We start from the raw sequence: 16,948 nt of genomic DNA, 5'->3' as shown, positions 1-16,948 counted from the left end.
CATTGTTATCGCACCTCTGTCTGTGTGGGTTCGAGTCTCAGACTCGGCCAATGAGGTTATGTGAGAAAGCTTGCCAGTAGCTTTCCATGGGTAAGTGGTGCTTTCTGGGATTTTCCTAGGTTCTTTCTCCCCAATTTATACTGGCTGCCATGTATAGTCTATCTTGTGCTGAAAAATGATGTGAAACCGTACAACAACAACAATCTCATTCTTATTATGTTTGCTTTTCAACAGATATGCCATACCCAACCATTTCTATTATAATTAAATAATTTAATAATAATAATAATCATACATGTAATAATGGATGGGTTGTATGTTCAAGGACACATGCACATAGCTTCTATTACAAGAATTACTTTATAATATGATTATCATTATTATTATTATTATTATTATTAAGAGCATTATCCAGTTCAATGCATATTTTGAATATAATAACATCAAATTCTTTGTTATTTGTCACTTTGTACTACTTCTGCACTTGAATCATGTCCATGGAATGGTTATTTAAAGTTGATCCAGTTTGCATTTTCTTTAATTCCTGTAGCACATGGCTCATGCCTCTATTTGGGGACATCATGTTACTGGGTCACGATTATGTTTGGGGGTCATGAGGTTATTAAGTCATGATCCTGTTTAAGGTCATAAGGTTATTGGGTTACACCCGTGTTTGTGAATACAGCTGACCATTAATTTTCATTAAAGCTAATCACTCTATCTTAATATATCAACATCATCATTTCAGTTCCTTTGTCTTCTCCAAAAAGAATGTTGCATTCCAAAATAAAATATACTTTTACCCAGTTATTAATTCTTCCAAACTATCTGGGATTTGTCTACATCATCAAAACAAGCTACATGACACCTTTTGAAATGTGAATATCCATTAAAAATATAACAATCAATTTAAGAGGGTAATCATCTACAATACAAAATAAAAACTCAAGCACTTTAGTAATTTTGGCAATTGTTAAACTTTCATTCATGGTAGCACATTTGTCAATTTACCATCTGCGTTCTTGTCTAGTGATCACTTTACAATCTGTGGTCTTGTCTGTTTTAGTGATCACATTAACATCTGTTTTTGTATATTTCAGCAATCACTTTACCATCTGTGTTCTTGTTTAATTAAGTGATCACTTTACCATCTACATTTTTGTCTATTTTAGTGATCACTTTACCATCCATATTCTTGTCTAATTTAGTGATCACTTTACCATGTGTTTTAGGGCCCTGAGTGGCCGAGTGGTCTAAAGCGCTCCCCATTACGGATCACTGCCATCTCACCTCTGTCTGCATGGGTCTGAGTCTCGGATTCGGCTAATGTGGGTATGTGAGAAAGCTTGCCAGTAGCTTCTTGATGGTCGGTGGTTCTTTCCTGGGTTCTTCCTCCACCATTAATACTGGCCGCCATGTATAGCCTATCGTGTGCTGAAAAATGGTGTTAAATCCTACAACAACAACAACAACCATGTGTTTTTGTCTCTCCACAAAAAACCAATGTTCTTACTTAGCTAAATAAATTGTAATCTTGACAAAGCAATAGTTTCTTGTTTATATATATATATAGTGTTCAGGGAGGGGGGAGTAGCTCATCCACCTTTGGTCCCCAGCTCTCACCTGTGGCTCCAAGCAGCTGTAGCATGCGCAGCAGCCACACCACGGGCAATGGCTTCGACTGGCTGGCTAAACCAGGTTGAGGGTAGCTAAAACCTCAAACCCTCGGTGACTTAGGAGCATGCCTATCCTTGCATGCAAAGCCAGCTTCAACAGACTGGGCGAAAGAGATCAAATGAGTGATCCAACAGCCATGCAGGTTAATCTGCAAACACTTTTGTGGAGTGCGTAGGGCATGACAAGGCACTGACGAGGTCATGGCCATCCAATGCAGCCAAAGTAGTCCCCAGCCATGATAAATCTTTGTACCACTGAGTTCCAATTACCAAGGCTAAGAGAGTGAGCCTGTTTCTGTGCAAAGGCTTTTTCACTTTAATCTCCTTCATGCAGAGGTTATGTTGTGCATGATCATCACACTCATCGTTCCTTACCTGCACCTACCAAAGTCATATGGTGACTGGCGATGCAATAGGTGGAGATGACCACTGGGAGTTGTAGTCAGAGACCTGCATGTAGGCGCCGAATGGACAAGTAGTCGCTCTGCTCTGTACCCAGGGCAGCAGAACAGTTCAGCAACATGCAGGGCGAATGAGCCCTGCAAAAGGAGGGGCCCAGAAAAGGTGGCCTAAAAATAGCATGCCCTTCAAAATCTGGCCAGCTTGCTGCAGATGGCAAGATCATCTATATCTGTGGTCGAAACTGTCAAAGAAAAAAAAAACTTGGAACATCCGTACTCTCATGGACAAAGAGAATGTAGCAAGACCTCATAGGAGAACAGCCCGAGTTGCTAAGGAGCTTTCACACTACAATATCGACACTGCAGCCTTGAGTGAAATCAGGTTTGCAGAGGAGGGTTCTCTGACTGAGCTATCAAGCAGCTGCACCTTCTTTTGGAAAGGAAAAGCCCCAAATGAGGACAGGATCCATGGAGTTGGTCTGGATATGAAATCAAATCTTCTGAAGCAGCTTCCAGACCTGCCTGTTGGTATCAATGAGAGGCTAATGAAACTGCGACTACCTATCAGCCACAAACGCCACGCAACAATCATAAGCACATACGCCCCAACCCTCTCAAGCCCAGCAGAAATGACTGAGCAGTTCTGACAACAAGATCATACTACTGGGAGACTTCAATGTTAGCTGCGATTATGGCAAGCATGGTCGGCAAGATGAACAATGGCCTTCTCTTACTCTGCAAATGCGCAGAATTTGACCTCCTAATCACAAACTCAATGTTTACAATGGTGAACAAACACAAGAACTCATGGATGCATCCCAGATCTCACCAATAGCACTAAATCGACTATGCAGTAGTCCGCCAGCACGATGCCCAGGATGTCCTCATCACCAAGGCCTTGCGAGGAGCTGAATGCTCAACAGACCAGAGACTTGTCAGAACTACCCTAAAGCATCGTATTGCCCCACATCAATCAAGGAATCCTAAGCTTGTGCGCACAGCCTTCAACATTGTCAAACACCAGCAGCCTTCCACCCAGCTCAATTTCCAGAAGAGCATAGATAACAAGCTGTCCACCAACAAGCCTGTATGTGGGAATGCCTCCATGAAATGGTCAGGGACACGATAAGAGAAACAACTATGGTGACTCTGGGACCCAAGGACACCCATCAAGACTGGTTCGACGAGCACAATGGTGCCATTGAAGATCTGCTAGCAAGAAAGAACAAAGCATTCATGGATTGGCAGAATTACACAAACTCCATCCCCCAACAAGACCGCTTGAAATCCAAACAAGCTGAGGCTCATAGAGAAATCCGCAAGATGCATGACCATTGGTGGGAAAGGAAAGCTGATGAAGTGCAACGCTATGCAGACACTAACAACTCCAAAGAGTTCTACAATGCCATCAAGTGAATCTTCAGCCCTTCAAAGTTTGGCTCTGCCCCTTACTTGCTGCAGATGGCAGTACACTAATAAAGAACAAGGCTGGCATTAAGGTCAGACGGAAGGAACACTTTAGTCAGCCCCATAACCTGCCCTCATCAGTCAGCCAATCTGTTCTTGACCATATACCCCAAAAGCCAATGCAAGACCAACTGGATGTTTGGCCGACAATACAGGAGTTGAGGACAGCCATTAAACAAATGAACTGTGACAGGGCACCTGGAATGGATGGTATCCCAGCAAAGGTGTACAAGATTTCAACGAACAGACTCTGGAGGCATTCCATGATGTGCTAATCAGCACCTGGACACACATGGTTCCCACACTTCTTTTCCAGGATGAAATTAATTTTTTCAAGGTTAACGCTCTCCAAAACAAACGTCAGAAAAGACCAAAATGAGTCACAAGAAACTAATCTATATATTTCTATAAACTGGCATTTAAAGCCATTTCAATGTACAGAATACAAATCCTAACTTAACTTTACTTACCTGCATTATGTTGCTACGTGGAAACAAAATAATGTGTAAAAATTATTTTGGTTTCCTTCAAACCTTTAATTCTAAAGAATTTTAGAGCAATATATATACATGTCATACAAAGTAAACATTTCCTATCACATTATGAAAAAATACCCCAATAAATGTAAAGCATTAAAATCTTATCTTGTAACGGAAAAAAATTAACCCTGAATTTATGTGTGCCAATAAATTCTCAAACAATATTTTTCAACCAACATAAACTCCAAAAGATGATTTGGTTAAACAATTCCATCATTTAAAGACATTTACAAAAGGGTTGATTCAAATTTTGACAAAACACCTTCAAATGACATATTGTATAAACAAGGACTGAGTTTTCTGTAAAATCAACTTGTCTTCTTGTAGTTCAATAAACCAGTCCCCAAACATGTATTGATACATGTGCTCTTATCACTTCTTAATATATAATAAAAGGGACGAAAATTTCACATTTCTCCTGCATTCTATTTAAGATCTGAAACCAACGCTTCAAGCTACAAGTCACTGTGTAATAGTTCAGCTCAGAGATTTAAAATGTTCTAATCCGCGTTTCCTCCGAATATTCCAACCCCGTTTGTCATGTTTGGACATTTAGGATGGAGTGTGGGTTCAGAGCAATTATATATAAAAAACTGCTGCCACTGTAAGATAGCTTATCAGCTGGATAAATTAAAACTATGTTATAAATAAATTTAATAAATAAATAAATTAAAACTATGTTAAATCAACTTATACCTGAATGAAATCGATAGGAAAATTCTTTATTTTTAAAAAATGGCAAGTATTAGAACTGTTATGTCTAGATTAAACTCAGCATAGATGAAACCTGACCTGGTACTCGCCATTTGCGTTAAGTCACATGACTTCACAACTCTCACACAACATCGGAAGTCTGATAGTCATGTGATGTCAACAACAAACTCCTTTTAATGTCGTTCTACAGAATCTCCAATTATATTACAACAAAGTCTGATACCTTTTGTAAAAACCAGAAAGAACATAATTCTCAACATCATTATTTCGATAACAACTACAAGAAACTTGGTCTGTCTGATTCATCAAGCAGAGTAATCTGGTTCCCTGCTTCGTATGCTCCCTACATAAGACAGTAAATGTCAACATGGTAGTCACGTGATACAAATCTCCAGAAGTTCATCCTGGAATTAGTATAGTGAATTTTGTGTTCTTTCATTTTTCTTTTTTTATTACAACCAGTATATGACTTTCATTTTAAAACAAATTTTCTACAATGCTAGCATTTGAAAATGATGGTTGTGAGATTCTGTGTAACTGTGCGACTAGCAATCGAAATCGCTAGTACCAACATTTCATCATTGCATTAGTTTTATCATCTTTCAGCAGATTAAAGACATAACGATTTTAATACTCGCAATTTCTGAGAAAAATAAATAATTTTTATATCGATTTCATGCAGGTATAACTCAATTTAACAATGTTTAAGTTTGCTAGCCCATCCACAAAGCAGATATACTTTAATGCCACCACATTGGCCTCTTGTAATTCTAGACTGATTTTCATACCTTCCATATAAAAAAGATTTATGACAAGCACCCAAATGATCCATACTGCAACCTCCTAATATTCTGGTTAGAAGTCAATAAATTTAACTCACAATCAGTTCAGTTACAACTCAGTTGTGTAATTGTTTCGAGCGACAAATTGTGGAGGAAAATTCCTGTGTTTTTCTTGCCAATATTTGCAAAATTCAAGGACTTTTCAGTCATGAGAAAAAAAAGGATCATTTCTCCCCCCTTTTTTCCTGGGAGCATGGGAACCCTGGACACAAGAGGAGATGCCAGACAGCCTCCGTGATGCATCAATTGTGACCCTCCATAAGAATAAAGGCACATGTGCGGACTGCATTAACTACAGAGGTATCTCCTTCCTCTCCATAGCTGGCAAAATACTTGCTTGTATCATTCTCAATAGGCTTATTGTGGCAGCGGCAGAAGATAACCTCCCCAAATCTCAGTGTGGTTTTCACCCAGACCGCAGCACAGTTGACATGATCTTCACAGTGAGATAAGTCCAAGAGAAGTGCCTTGAGCAGAACATGAATCTGTATGCCGTCATATACACTCCTTACATGGATTAAAAAAAGAATCACAAAGCAGCAAGCTAGACCAGGGCAACCGAAACAAGGCTGTCCTTGCAAAAGGCACAAAGACAGTCTCAAGAAGCAGATCAAATGGACAGACCTTCAACCCCACCAACTCGAGCTTGCTGCCTCAGACAGAAGCCACTGGCAAGCCCTGAACAGAAAAGCCTGTTCCACCTTCGAAGTTGACCGCAGCCACCCCCAACCACCAGTGTCCAATGCTCCACCTGCTTCAGAAGTCGGACTCTGGAGCCACATGCATATCACCGGTCGATGAGCTCGCACAACTTGTCTTCCTTGGCTTTAAACCTTAAAATAATATTTGTACTTAAGCTAATATTTGTATTCATGTTTATTTGGATTCGAGTTCAGATGCGGGTTTTCCCCTTGGCAATTCCTGGCTTACCTCCCGTTTGTCACGATCATTATCAAGTAAAAGACCTTACAATATTTACATCTTAGAATGTTCTAGAAATGTATTTTGACCCTCATCTTGGTCCACTTATTGCCTCTTTAATAATTTTTAATTAAAGTTGTTTTCATCATAATTATTCATTCTTAGCATCTGTAGTGGAATAAGTCTTGTAGTTTTATTCAACTATAGGTTGAGATATTTATTTATTAAAATTATTCACTGGAATTACAAAGTGCTCTTTTATAATTTTGGGACTAAATCACTATTTTGGGATTATTGTGAATTCATTTCAAGATATTTTGGATTGCATCACTGTTATATATAACAATAATGTTCACACACCAGCATGATTATTGGCATATCAGCAGAGTCAAGATGGGAATTCATTCTGAAAGCCACTGGAACTGATTCAGAATACTCTTTTTTCGAACCTGGGACACAAGTTTTAAGACAATTTGGGATTGAATTCATAACTCTGTTCCTTTTAAAGTTTCACTTTGAATTCTAGAGAAATAATTTATTGAATTTTACTTGGAGCCCCAAATGTACTAAGATAAAAGTAAGATATGAAACAACACAGTATCTGAAAATGCATGTTTATTTTTTGAACAAATATATATATATATATACACATTTCAAATATATACATCCTCATGTAAAAACTACAATTTTAACAAACTTAAGCCTTCTAATATATTTACAGGTTATAAATGTTTGACATAAAACAATGTGTAAAGAAGCTTCACTTAAACACCACAGCTGATGTGTATGATAGCCGAGACAACAAATTCCCATAGACTGTAATGCTAATTATTATTACAGTAATTTTGACAATTATTGCTAATATAGTATAATATTTTAACGATAAAATTGATTAAACATGCTCACATACTATGAACATTCTATCAGAAAACCTTTAAAACTGAAAATGAAAAATTCTCTATGGCTCGATTTTAAGAAATTCCTTTGTACATTTCTACTATCAAAATTTTGTACAGTGGCCATTTACACTAAAGACTACACTCAAATTCGAAGTGTTTACACTGAAGACTACACTCAAATGGGAAGTGTTTAAACTGAAGACTACACTCAAATGGGAAGTGTTTACACTCATGACTACACTCAAATGGGAAGTGTTTACACTGAAGACTACACTCAAATGGGAAGTGTTTACACTGAAGACTACACTCAAATGGGAAGTGTTTACACTGAAGACTACACTCAAATGGGAAGTGTTTAAACTGAAGACTACATTCAAATGGGAAGTGTTTACACTGAAGACTACACTCAAATGGGAAGTGTTTACACTGAAGACTACACTCAAATGGGAAGTGTTTACACTGAAGACTACACTCAAACGGGAAATGTTTACACTGAAGACTACACTCAAATGGGAAGTGTTTACACTGAAGACTACACTCTACGAGCTAAACTACTGATTTAACAGGCAAGGAAACTGACTGGAATGCCAGCACCAATACCAACAACTGAGTGGGATACCAGCACCAATGCCAACAACTGAGGAAGGTATTTATTACGGACGGCCAGTAAACATTAAACAAATACATTTACTCAACAAATGAACAAATATTAACTTGACAAGAGAACTTCCATTAAATTTAACTCAATATCTGCTCTCCTAAAAATCTGAGTCTGATTCTCAATTTTATAAATTGAATACATGTGCTTAACACATTGATAAATTGCCTAACACATTTAAAAATGCTATTAGAAATCAGAAAAAAAATGTCATTTTTCCCATTTCTTTAATCCGAAATGTTCCCAAATGTTGGATTTGATCCAAGCTATTTTTATAACATTACACTTGACTGATGTGTTTGCATACATGACACACGAAAACTATGCAATCAAGGACTAACAAATATAAATCAGGTACTGACAGAAACTACTGAACACCAAAAATGGTGGAAAAGTACTGTGGTACAAACCACAGCAAACCAGTATACGATAATATCATATACCTCTAATCCTAATGATACAAATGATACAATAAGGTCAATTTGTATCTTTAGTCTGAACGTATGTATATGTATCCTGTTCTCAAATTCAACAAGAGCTTAATAGACAAATGAAACTTCAAATGGTTACCATAGTGACAATTCTAAGAACCTTAAAGCAATAAAAGCAAATCAATTATAAAATGTAGGCAAATTAAGGATTTACATTTGCAAAATCCCAAACATGATATTCTGTCTCTTGATTTTTTTATTTACTATGAAGTGAAAAATAACTGTATTGCACCGAGCTATTTAGGAAACTTCAACATCCCTCTCTATCCCAACAAATTTCAGCTGTTCTGTAGGTCCATATCTGAAAGAAAATTTTGATATAGTTTATATTATCACAGGTTAACAGGTCACATTGTATTTTGATATAGGATTTAGTTCTATAGTTTATATTATCACAGGTTAACATGTCACATGGCATTTTGATATAAGATCTAGTTCTACAGCAAACATCATTAGCCCAATAGGTCACATGTGTGTGATTAGGATTTTTAATGTAACTTTAACAATTTTTCAGTCATATCACTATGATGTCTGCAGTGTGGCAGTTTATATTGATGTCTAGCAGTGAGACATCATGCTGCATTATGTTCCACCCAGTCACATTATCTTTACACCAGGCCGACCATTCCTAACACTAGCCTCTTAATGCTGAGCGCCTAGCGAAGCAGTTGTAAGTACCATTTTTGTAAGTCTTTGGTATGACTCGGCCGGGCTTCAAACCCATGACCTCCTGCTTCCAAGGTGGATGTTCTAACCACTAGGCCACCGGGGCAGTCCAAGAGGTCACAAGACTAACAGATAACATGGTACTTTATAATCATCAGACTAGCAGGTCAGGTGATAATTTGATAATAGAATCTAGTTCTACAGCTAACAGGTCACAGTCTATTTTAATTCAGTACTAATTAATATTTACTACCTAATTCTTTGCTTATTATTTTTTATTCAAGTACAGGGCATGGTAATTTTCTTATAGTTCTTTATTCTGCAATGTAAGTGAGGATTTAACACCACACAATGGTTTAACACAAAATTACTGTGTTTGGAATATTACTAGTAATACATGCCCACTCCAAAGCACAGATGCCAACTGGTCCAGATTTTGCACAATTTTATAAACCAAGTTTATGGCAAAATTCTGCATTCAGAAATCAAATTGATGAAAATCAAGAAATTAAAACTTGTATGTATAACATTTGTTACAGAGTTTTCAGTATGAACAGCAGTAGAGACAATGGACTGGTATACAGATATTTAATTTCTCAATGCAAAACAAAATGTACAAGAAATGAGTCCATTAGATTGTCAACAAAAAAGAGAGATGGATACAGAAAAAGATAACATTGTTTTGGCCACAAACAAAGTTTCCTTTCAGCCACAATGACACTGAGATTTGACATTTTGGCCCCAAAATCAATAGGCATATTTCTTACCCAAAATGTACATTTCCCAAGAACTGTAATCTGTATGTAGAGGATATTCTTCTTCTTTCAAACACAGTGACCTTCAGATTTGATATTTTGACCTCAAAATCAATGGGCTTTTTCCTTACCCAATGTATAAGCCATCCGCAAAGTTTAGTCCCAGCCTGTGATGATGAATAAATGTCAATGACCTTGACCACTGTTTCAAACCAAAACACATTATGCATTTTCTTAGTTAAAGTGCAAGCCATCTACTAAGTTTGGTCAAGTTTGGTGCAGAAATAAGGTTAATGCCTCATTCAATCACACTGCCCACCTCCTCCATACCTCAAAATACAAACTCTGGTCAAAAACAAAGAGAACAAAAGTTATGAAAAACTATCTCTGTTTTCAGTCATAGGCTTCAGTCACAGTAACCTTAACCTTGACCTTTTAAGCCATAAGTTGATAGTCTTCTTCTTTACCCGATGTGAAAGCCATACATATGTTTTGCCAAAAATAGACAATGCAGAACTCAAGTTATTATACAAAAATGAAATTAGTAACAAACAGACTGAGGCACACACAGATGTAATATCATAATAAAATACACATGCTCTATCATGGGCACATAAAAATGAAATGATGTGAACATAAAATTTAAAGTCTGTCTGAAGTAACATTTGTCTAAACAACTTGCAAATGCTCAATAAAAATGAATTTCTCATAGGTTGGTTATATTTACGCTTTTTCTCTTCCATGTATTATTTCTGTTTTAGTCCTAGTAAAAAAAAAAAAAAACAGCCTCAGTCGGCACAGAAAAATTGTATGGGAAGATCACACTACCAGACCAAAAGGTTGTCGGACAACTTTTAGCTTTCTTAGCTAAAAGTAGAAAGGGTGGGTGGGATGGATTTGCAAGGTTGTTGTTGTTGTTGTAGGGTTTAACGCCATTTTTCAGCACACGATAGGCTATACATGGCGGCCAGTATTAGTGGTGGAGGAAGAACCCGGCAAAACCCCGGAAAGAACCACCAACCCACGAGAAGCTACTGGCAGGCTTTCTCACATACCCACATTGGCTGAATCCGAGGCTCGAACCCACACAGACAGAGGTGAGATGGCAGTGATCCGTAACGGAGAGCGCTTTAGACCACTCGGCCACTCGGGGCCCCGATTTGCAAGGTAGTAGTAGCTCTCTTAAGATATTATGACTGGGTAACGTATTTGAAGAAACTGAATATCCTGATTTAATGCTGGGGCAAAAAGTTTATTCTGTACTTTACTCTTCTTGTACAGACAGTTTTTTTAATATCTAAAAGGTTATATACATAGCTGTCAACCTTCCAGGCTCACAATTAGTGAAAATAGGGATAAAAAGTCATGAATTTGGACATGAATTAGTGAAAAATACCATGACAATAACTCATCCACTCTGACCGTCAATACTACATTATATCAAGATCGCAATATAAAACTAACACTACTTATATGCAGAAATATATCTGCATTTCTATTTATTATGGCATTCATAAACTTCACTTGTTCTTCTGGTTATTTATCAAGACATGATACTGTGGCAGACTTGAACTTCCTCAACTGCTTGATTGTAAATTTGTTTTCTAAATAATTCAGATTTCTTGCCTGCTGGTTGATATTGGTGAATAAAATTGCTGACAAATTTTCTGCAGCTAAGGAGGCCCTAAAGTCTGTCTTATTTTTCCTCACTAGAGAAAATAATCTTTGGCTGTCACTGTTGCTGTGAGGAATGCACAAGAGCTGCAGCACTTTTGGTTCTTCCACAGGAAAATCTGGAAGCGATTTTCAAGTCTGGGAACATTTGTTGGAACAAATGTTTAGCATGATCTCCAGCTGATAAAGGTAGATTGTCTTCAACAAGAAAACTCACAAATAATGCTTCAGCGTTGGTAGCTTGTAGTTCTTCCGCTGATGGTTTATAATAGTTCAGAGTTGAAATCTGCTAATTCTTAATTTTCCCAACTTCTACGTGTCTTTTGCAACCGATGTACTTCCTCACATCATTTCTGCAACCATGCGCAATACTAGAATTTGTGGCACACTTGTGTGCAAAAAGCATGATGTATATCAATGTTTAATGGCAGAATGCACGGCCAATTTTTGATATATTCCAAATTAAACTTCACTTTTTGAGCAATACATTTCTTTTTCCTTGGTGGTGAAGACATTTTCAACATTTTACATGCGATGCTGAATGGTAACTCAAATCAGTGCTGGTGACGCATGCACAGAGCAAAATTCCGGTTAGGCCCCAGTTTCTCTCAAAAGCATTTGTAAACCTACTCTTATACATATAGATTAAAATAGGCTAAAATGCTTCCTACCAGACCAACTGTACTAATCGGCTGTAGTTCTACTAATATCATGACCAGCAGTACCGGACCGTTTCGGGAACTGTGAATATCACGACTAGCGCTTAACATGAAATTGGTTATGTTATGAAAGATTTAAAATAATTGAGAATTGGAAAATTCGTGAATTCTTGGCTTGAGGCGTGAATTCGTGAATCACTGAAAAAGTAGTGAAATTCACACCAAATTTGTGAGGGTTGGCACTATGTATATAGCAAAAATCAAGTGCAACAACTGACCTGTAGTCAAAGAAGAGCTCTTCTCCAGCTTGTATTGGCCGTTTAGCAAAGATCCCAATCCTGTGGTCTCCATTCACCATCATAACTTTGGCATAACAGTTGGGATTTACAGAATGGTTGGCAAATCGGATCTTGTTCCCCTTCCTGGTGGCATCCACAACAAAATCTAACAAATTAAAGCACATCTAATTAATACAGAGAATCATTTATCAAAATGTCTATAAAGTTAACCCATAAATTGACAGAATGGAATAAAATTCTATGTTAATAAATTCATAACTGAATATTACAAACATATATATATATATATATATATATATACACACACACACACACACAACATGATAATTACATGTATACAATGTAGATGATATATATATATATATATATATATATATATATATATATATATATATATATATATACATACATATATATATATATATAATTGTACATGACAATTACACATCTACACTGTACATAATTCCATATATACACTGCACATTACAATTATATATATATACTGTACATGATAATTGCAAATATAAATGAATGTACAGTAAAACCTGTCATGAGCGACCTCTGCTATGAGCGACCACCTGTCATTTCCGACCACAATCGTAATGCATGGATCGATTTTACTATATAAACGCTCTGTTATGGACGACCACCTGCTAAACGCGACCAGCGACCGCGATTTCTTGGCAAAATATGCATTTTGACACTGCTATGAACGACCGCATCGCCAAAAAATCAAAACAGATTGACACCACTGACCTTAACTTAATCTTTTGTAAACACTAGAGCTCGGGATAAATGTAGTATGCAAACAAAGTACACATTAAATAACACTATAGTTGAACAACCATATATCTGGATAAACACCTCTAACCATCATTTAATCCTTTGTAACAAAGACTGCATAAATAGCAAAGATTGCTCTAATAAAGTATTTAAAAATAATTTGTCTTGCTACAGTACCAGTTTTGTGAAATTTACAACTCCAGCGTACAGTGTCATTTGTAAACTGCAGTAAACCAGACTAAAGTACATGTCACTAACCGCCATTGTAGTGCCGAAGTCATGTGAATAGCCAGTAAGAGTAACATCAAAGGGAGTAATGATGGATATACGAAGTCAATTTAGAGGTTTGTATTTTTTCTTTATCTTTATGAAAACTCACAAAACGCCGGTAGTCCTTATGTCCAAGTGAGAAATCGTTTGAAAGGGCTTCAGTGTTGGTTTGAGTACGTCGTTTGCTTTCCAGTTAATCCATAATGCCTGGAGGGTGAATGAGCTCATTGTCTTTAATGCTAGAAAGTGATAATCATTTCCGGATTTTTTTAAAATTATTTTTTATTTCTTTTGTTAGTGTTTCACCAAGCCACAATCTGTTTACCGTGGGTGCAGATGGTCGGAACACTTGTTTATCGAGCTATAACGCTGTTGATTTAAACTTCGTCTAAGAATAAATGTATTGTTTCTTGATGAGTTAATTATGTCTTTTGGTTTCATTCATTGGTACATAATATATATTTATTCCACAATTCCCCAAAACCTGATCAAAACCGATAGTCTTTATAACGTCAACACTAATAACAACGGCAGAATCTCCGCTGAAAAACAGAAACATTTTAACACTGGAAGAAAGGATTAATGTCATTGAAAGAAATGAAAAAGGCGAGACCACTCGCAAAATAGCAGTCAGCTTAAGCGTCGGTAAAACGCAAGTTCAAAATGTAATCAAAGACAAAAAGTCCATTAGAAACGAATGGCAGAAAGGTGCACAAGCACAGAGGAAATATGCCATGGCACGACGGACAGTTTACGGAGATCTGGACGAGCGAGTATGGGAGTGGTTTTGTGTTGCAAGGAGTAAAAACATACCAGTAAGTGGAAAGTTGATTCTGGAAAAGGCAATAATTGAGATACATGTTCAGACCAAATAGCTGAGTAAAACATGTCAACAAAGAAGTATAATGGACTTCTTTTAAAAAAACAAGTGAATAAGTGTATAAAATAAGATATATACATCATATCTAACTGTTCATTTTTTGTACATATTAATGTGATGTTGAAATATAAATTTTATTTTCGTTGTTTGATAGATGTATATCTTTATTATATAAAGATATTTTGAGAGGAATGCATGCAATATTTAACAAGATTCATGAATAAAGGATATGATGCATGTACAGTGAGTATGGGTATTATTTATTTTTTAACAATGCTAACTATTGACCCTGAAAACCAGTCCCTTTTCACACACCTCTTATGAGAGACCACCAGTCTTGAGAGACCGCTTTTGGTTGGCAGAAGGGGCGGTCTCTCATAACAGGTTTTACTGTACAGTGATAAATACAGAGACTTGTTATCCATTCAGATACACAATCAAACAATTTTACACTCCTGTCTTTAGTAGGAACTTATGGGGCGAAGGTCAAGGTGCTCTCTTAACACAGGTGATCTTGAATGGCATTACTATTATTATTACTGTTATGTTTTCATTTGTTAATATTGTTTTTTTCATTTGTTAAATTCTAGACTACTTTAATCTGTATTCTTAGATCATAAAAGCTTTTTTAAATTCACATTTTTGGAGGGAAGTATGTCAGTCAATTGACATAATTTCTTTTTCAAAGGATTCACTGCAATACATTACCATTCTGAAATTCTGCATTAATTTATCATTGCAACAATCACCACATTCATTTATCATTCAGAAATTCACAGCATTATCCTTCAGAAATTGACTAAATTAATTTGTCGTTCAGAAATTCAGGCAGAAAATGGTTTCATCCATTGATTTTTCTACACTCTCCTGCTGCCTATTTTTTAATTATTTTTTCCCCTGATATATAACAGTATTCATATACAGATAAGCCACTGATATATAACAGTATTCATATACAGATAAGGCACTGATATATAACAATATTCATACACAGATAAGGTACTGATATATAACAGTATTCATATACAGATAAGGCACTGATATATAACAGTATTCATATACAGATAAGGTACTGATATATAACAGTACTCATAAACAGATAAGGCACTGATAAACTTCTGTCACAAAAAACATTTTCTGTGTTAACAGTTAAATAGAAAAACGTATTCTGCACCGCTTGCATTTGTATATGTGTGAGTTTAAACTAATTTGAAGGAATTCTGGAATTCTTGCACATCACCCCTTTCCAAGAGCACAGATTTATACAAATTTTGCACGATTCATGCATTCATGCACAATAGCAGCATGCCTGATGTTACATGTATTGTAACAATAACTGTAGGATGTATATATATATATATATATACTGTAATGTTAAATGTAGTGATGTGTATATACTGTAATGTTAAATACAGTCATGTACAGTAATGTTCATTGTAATGATATACACATATTGTAATGTGAATAATAAATACTGTAAATGCATTTAGTTTTGGAAGAGAAAACTTTTTACTATATCATTCTTTAAATCATGGAACCAATTGATATCAAATTAGTTTAAACTCACACATATACAAATGCAATCAGTTTCCATGGGTGAATCCTTGCTTTTTTTTAAATTCCGAAATTCAAATTTCACAGCATTACTGAAATCAACCCACCCATACCCCCAATAAAGTGATATGTCATCAATATTACCATTATTCAAAGTACTCTCATGTCATCAATATTACTATTAGACTACTCCCATGCAACCACTATTACCATTATTCACAGTACTCTCATGTCATCATTATTAAAATTGTTCATAGTACTCTCATGTCATCTATATCACCATTATTCTCAGTGCTCTCATGCCTTTAATATTACCATTATTCAAAGTGATCTCATGTCATTAACATTACCATTACTGACAGTACTCTCATGTCATCAAAATTACCAATGTTCACAGAACTCTCATGTCATCAATATCACCATTATTCTTAGTACTCTCAAGTCTTTAATACTAACATTATTCACAGTACTCTCATGTAATTTATGTTACCATTATTGACCATACTCTCATGTCATCAATATTACAACTGTACATAGTACTCTCATGCCATCAATATTACAATTGTACATAGTACTCTCATGTCATCAATATTACCATTATAGACAGTACTCTCATGTCATCAATATTACCATTATAGTCAGTACTCTCATGTCATCAATATTACCATTATACTCAGTACTCTCATGTCATCAATATTAACATTATACTCAGTACTCTCATGTCTTTAATATTATCATTATTCACAGTACTCTCATGATATCAATATCACCATTATTCACAGCACTCTCATGTTATCAAT

At 36.1% G+C, this 16,948-nt stretch overlaps 2 protein-coding genes across 3 annotated transcripts in view; both read right to left on the bottom strand.

The window, feature by feature from the left end:
• The window catches only part of LOC149789892 (histone-lysine N-methyltransferase PRDM9-like), a 29,593-nt gene extending 27,523 nt beyond the window's left edge, over positions 1–2,070 (bottom strand). The window contains exon 1 of the mRNA XM_089973142.1: positions 2,052–2,070. Coding sequence (XP_089829268.1) covers positions 2,052–2,070 — 19 coding nt within the window. The remainder of the gene's footprint in view (positions 1–2,051) is intronic.
• Positions 2,071–7,162: 5,092 nt separating this feature from the next.
• Positions 7,163–16,948, bottom strand: part of LOC149789891 (histone-lysine N-methyltransferase EZH2-like) — a 104,376-nt gene continuing 94,590 nt past the window's right edge. For both annotated transcript variants that reach the window (XM_089971963.1, XM_089971964.1), the window contains 2 exons: positions 12,641–12,806; positions 7,163–8,909 (listed from right to left, as the gene is read on the bottom strand). In XM_089971963.1, coding sequence (XP_089828089.1) covers positions 8,849–8,909; positions 12,641–12,806 — 227 coding nt within the window. In that variant the 3' untranslated portion in view covers positions 7,163–8,848. The remainder of the gene's footprint in view (positions 8,910–12,640; positions 12,807–16,948) is intronic.

This window comes from Sinohyriopsis cumingii, chromosome 10, assembly GCF_028554795.1.
Source record: "Sinohyriopsis cumingii isolate HCF-2022 chromosome 10, ASM2855479v2, whole genome shotgun sequence".
Taxonomy (NCBI): Eukaryota; Metazoa; Mollusca; class Bivalvia; order Unionida; family Unionidae; genus Sinohyriopsis; species Sinohyriopsis cumingii.
This window is presented reverse-complemented; position numbering and strand designations above follow the sequence as displayed.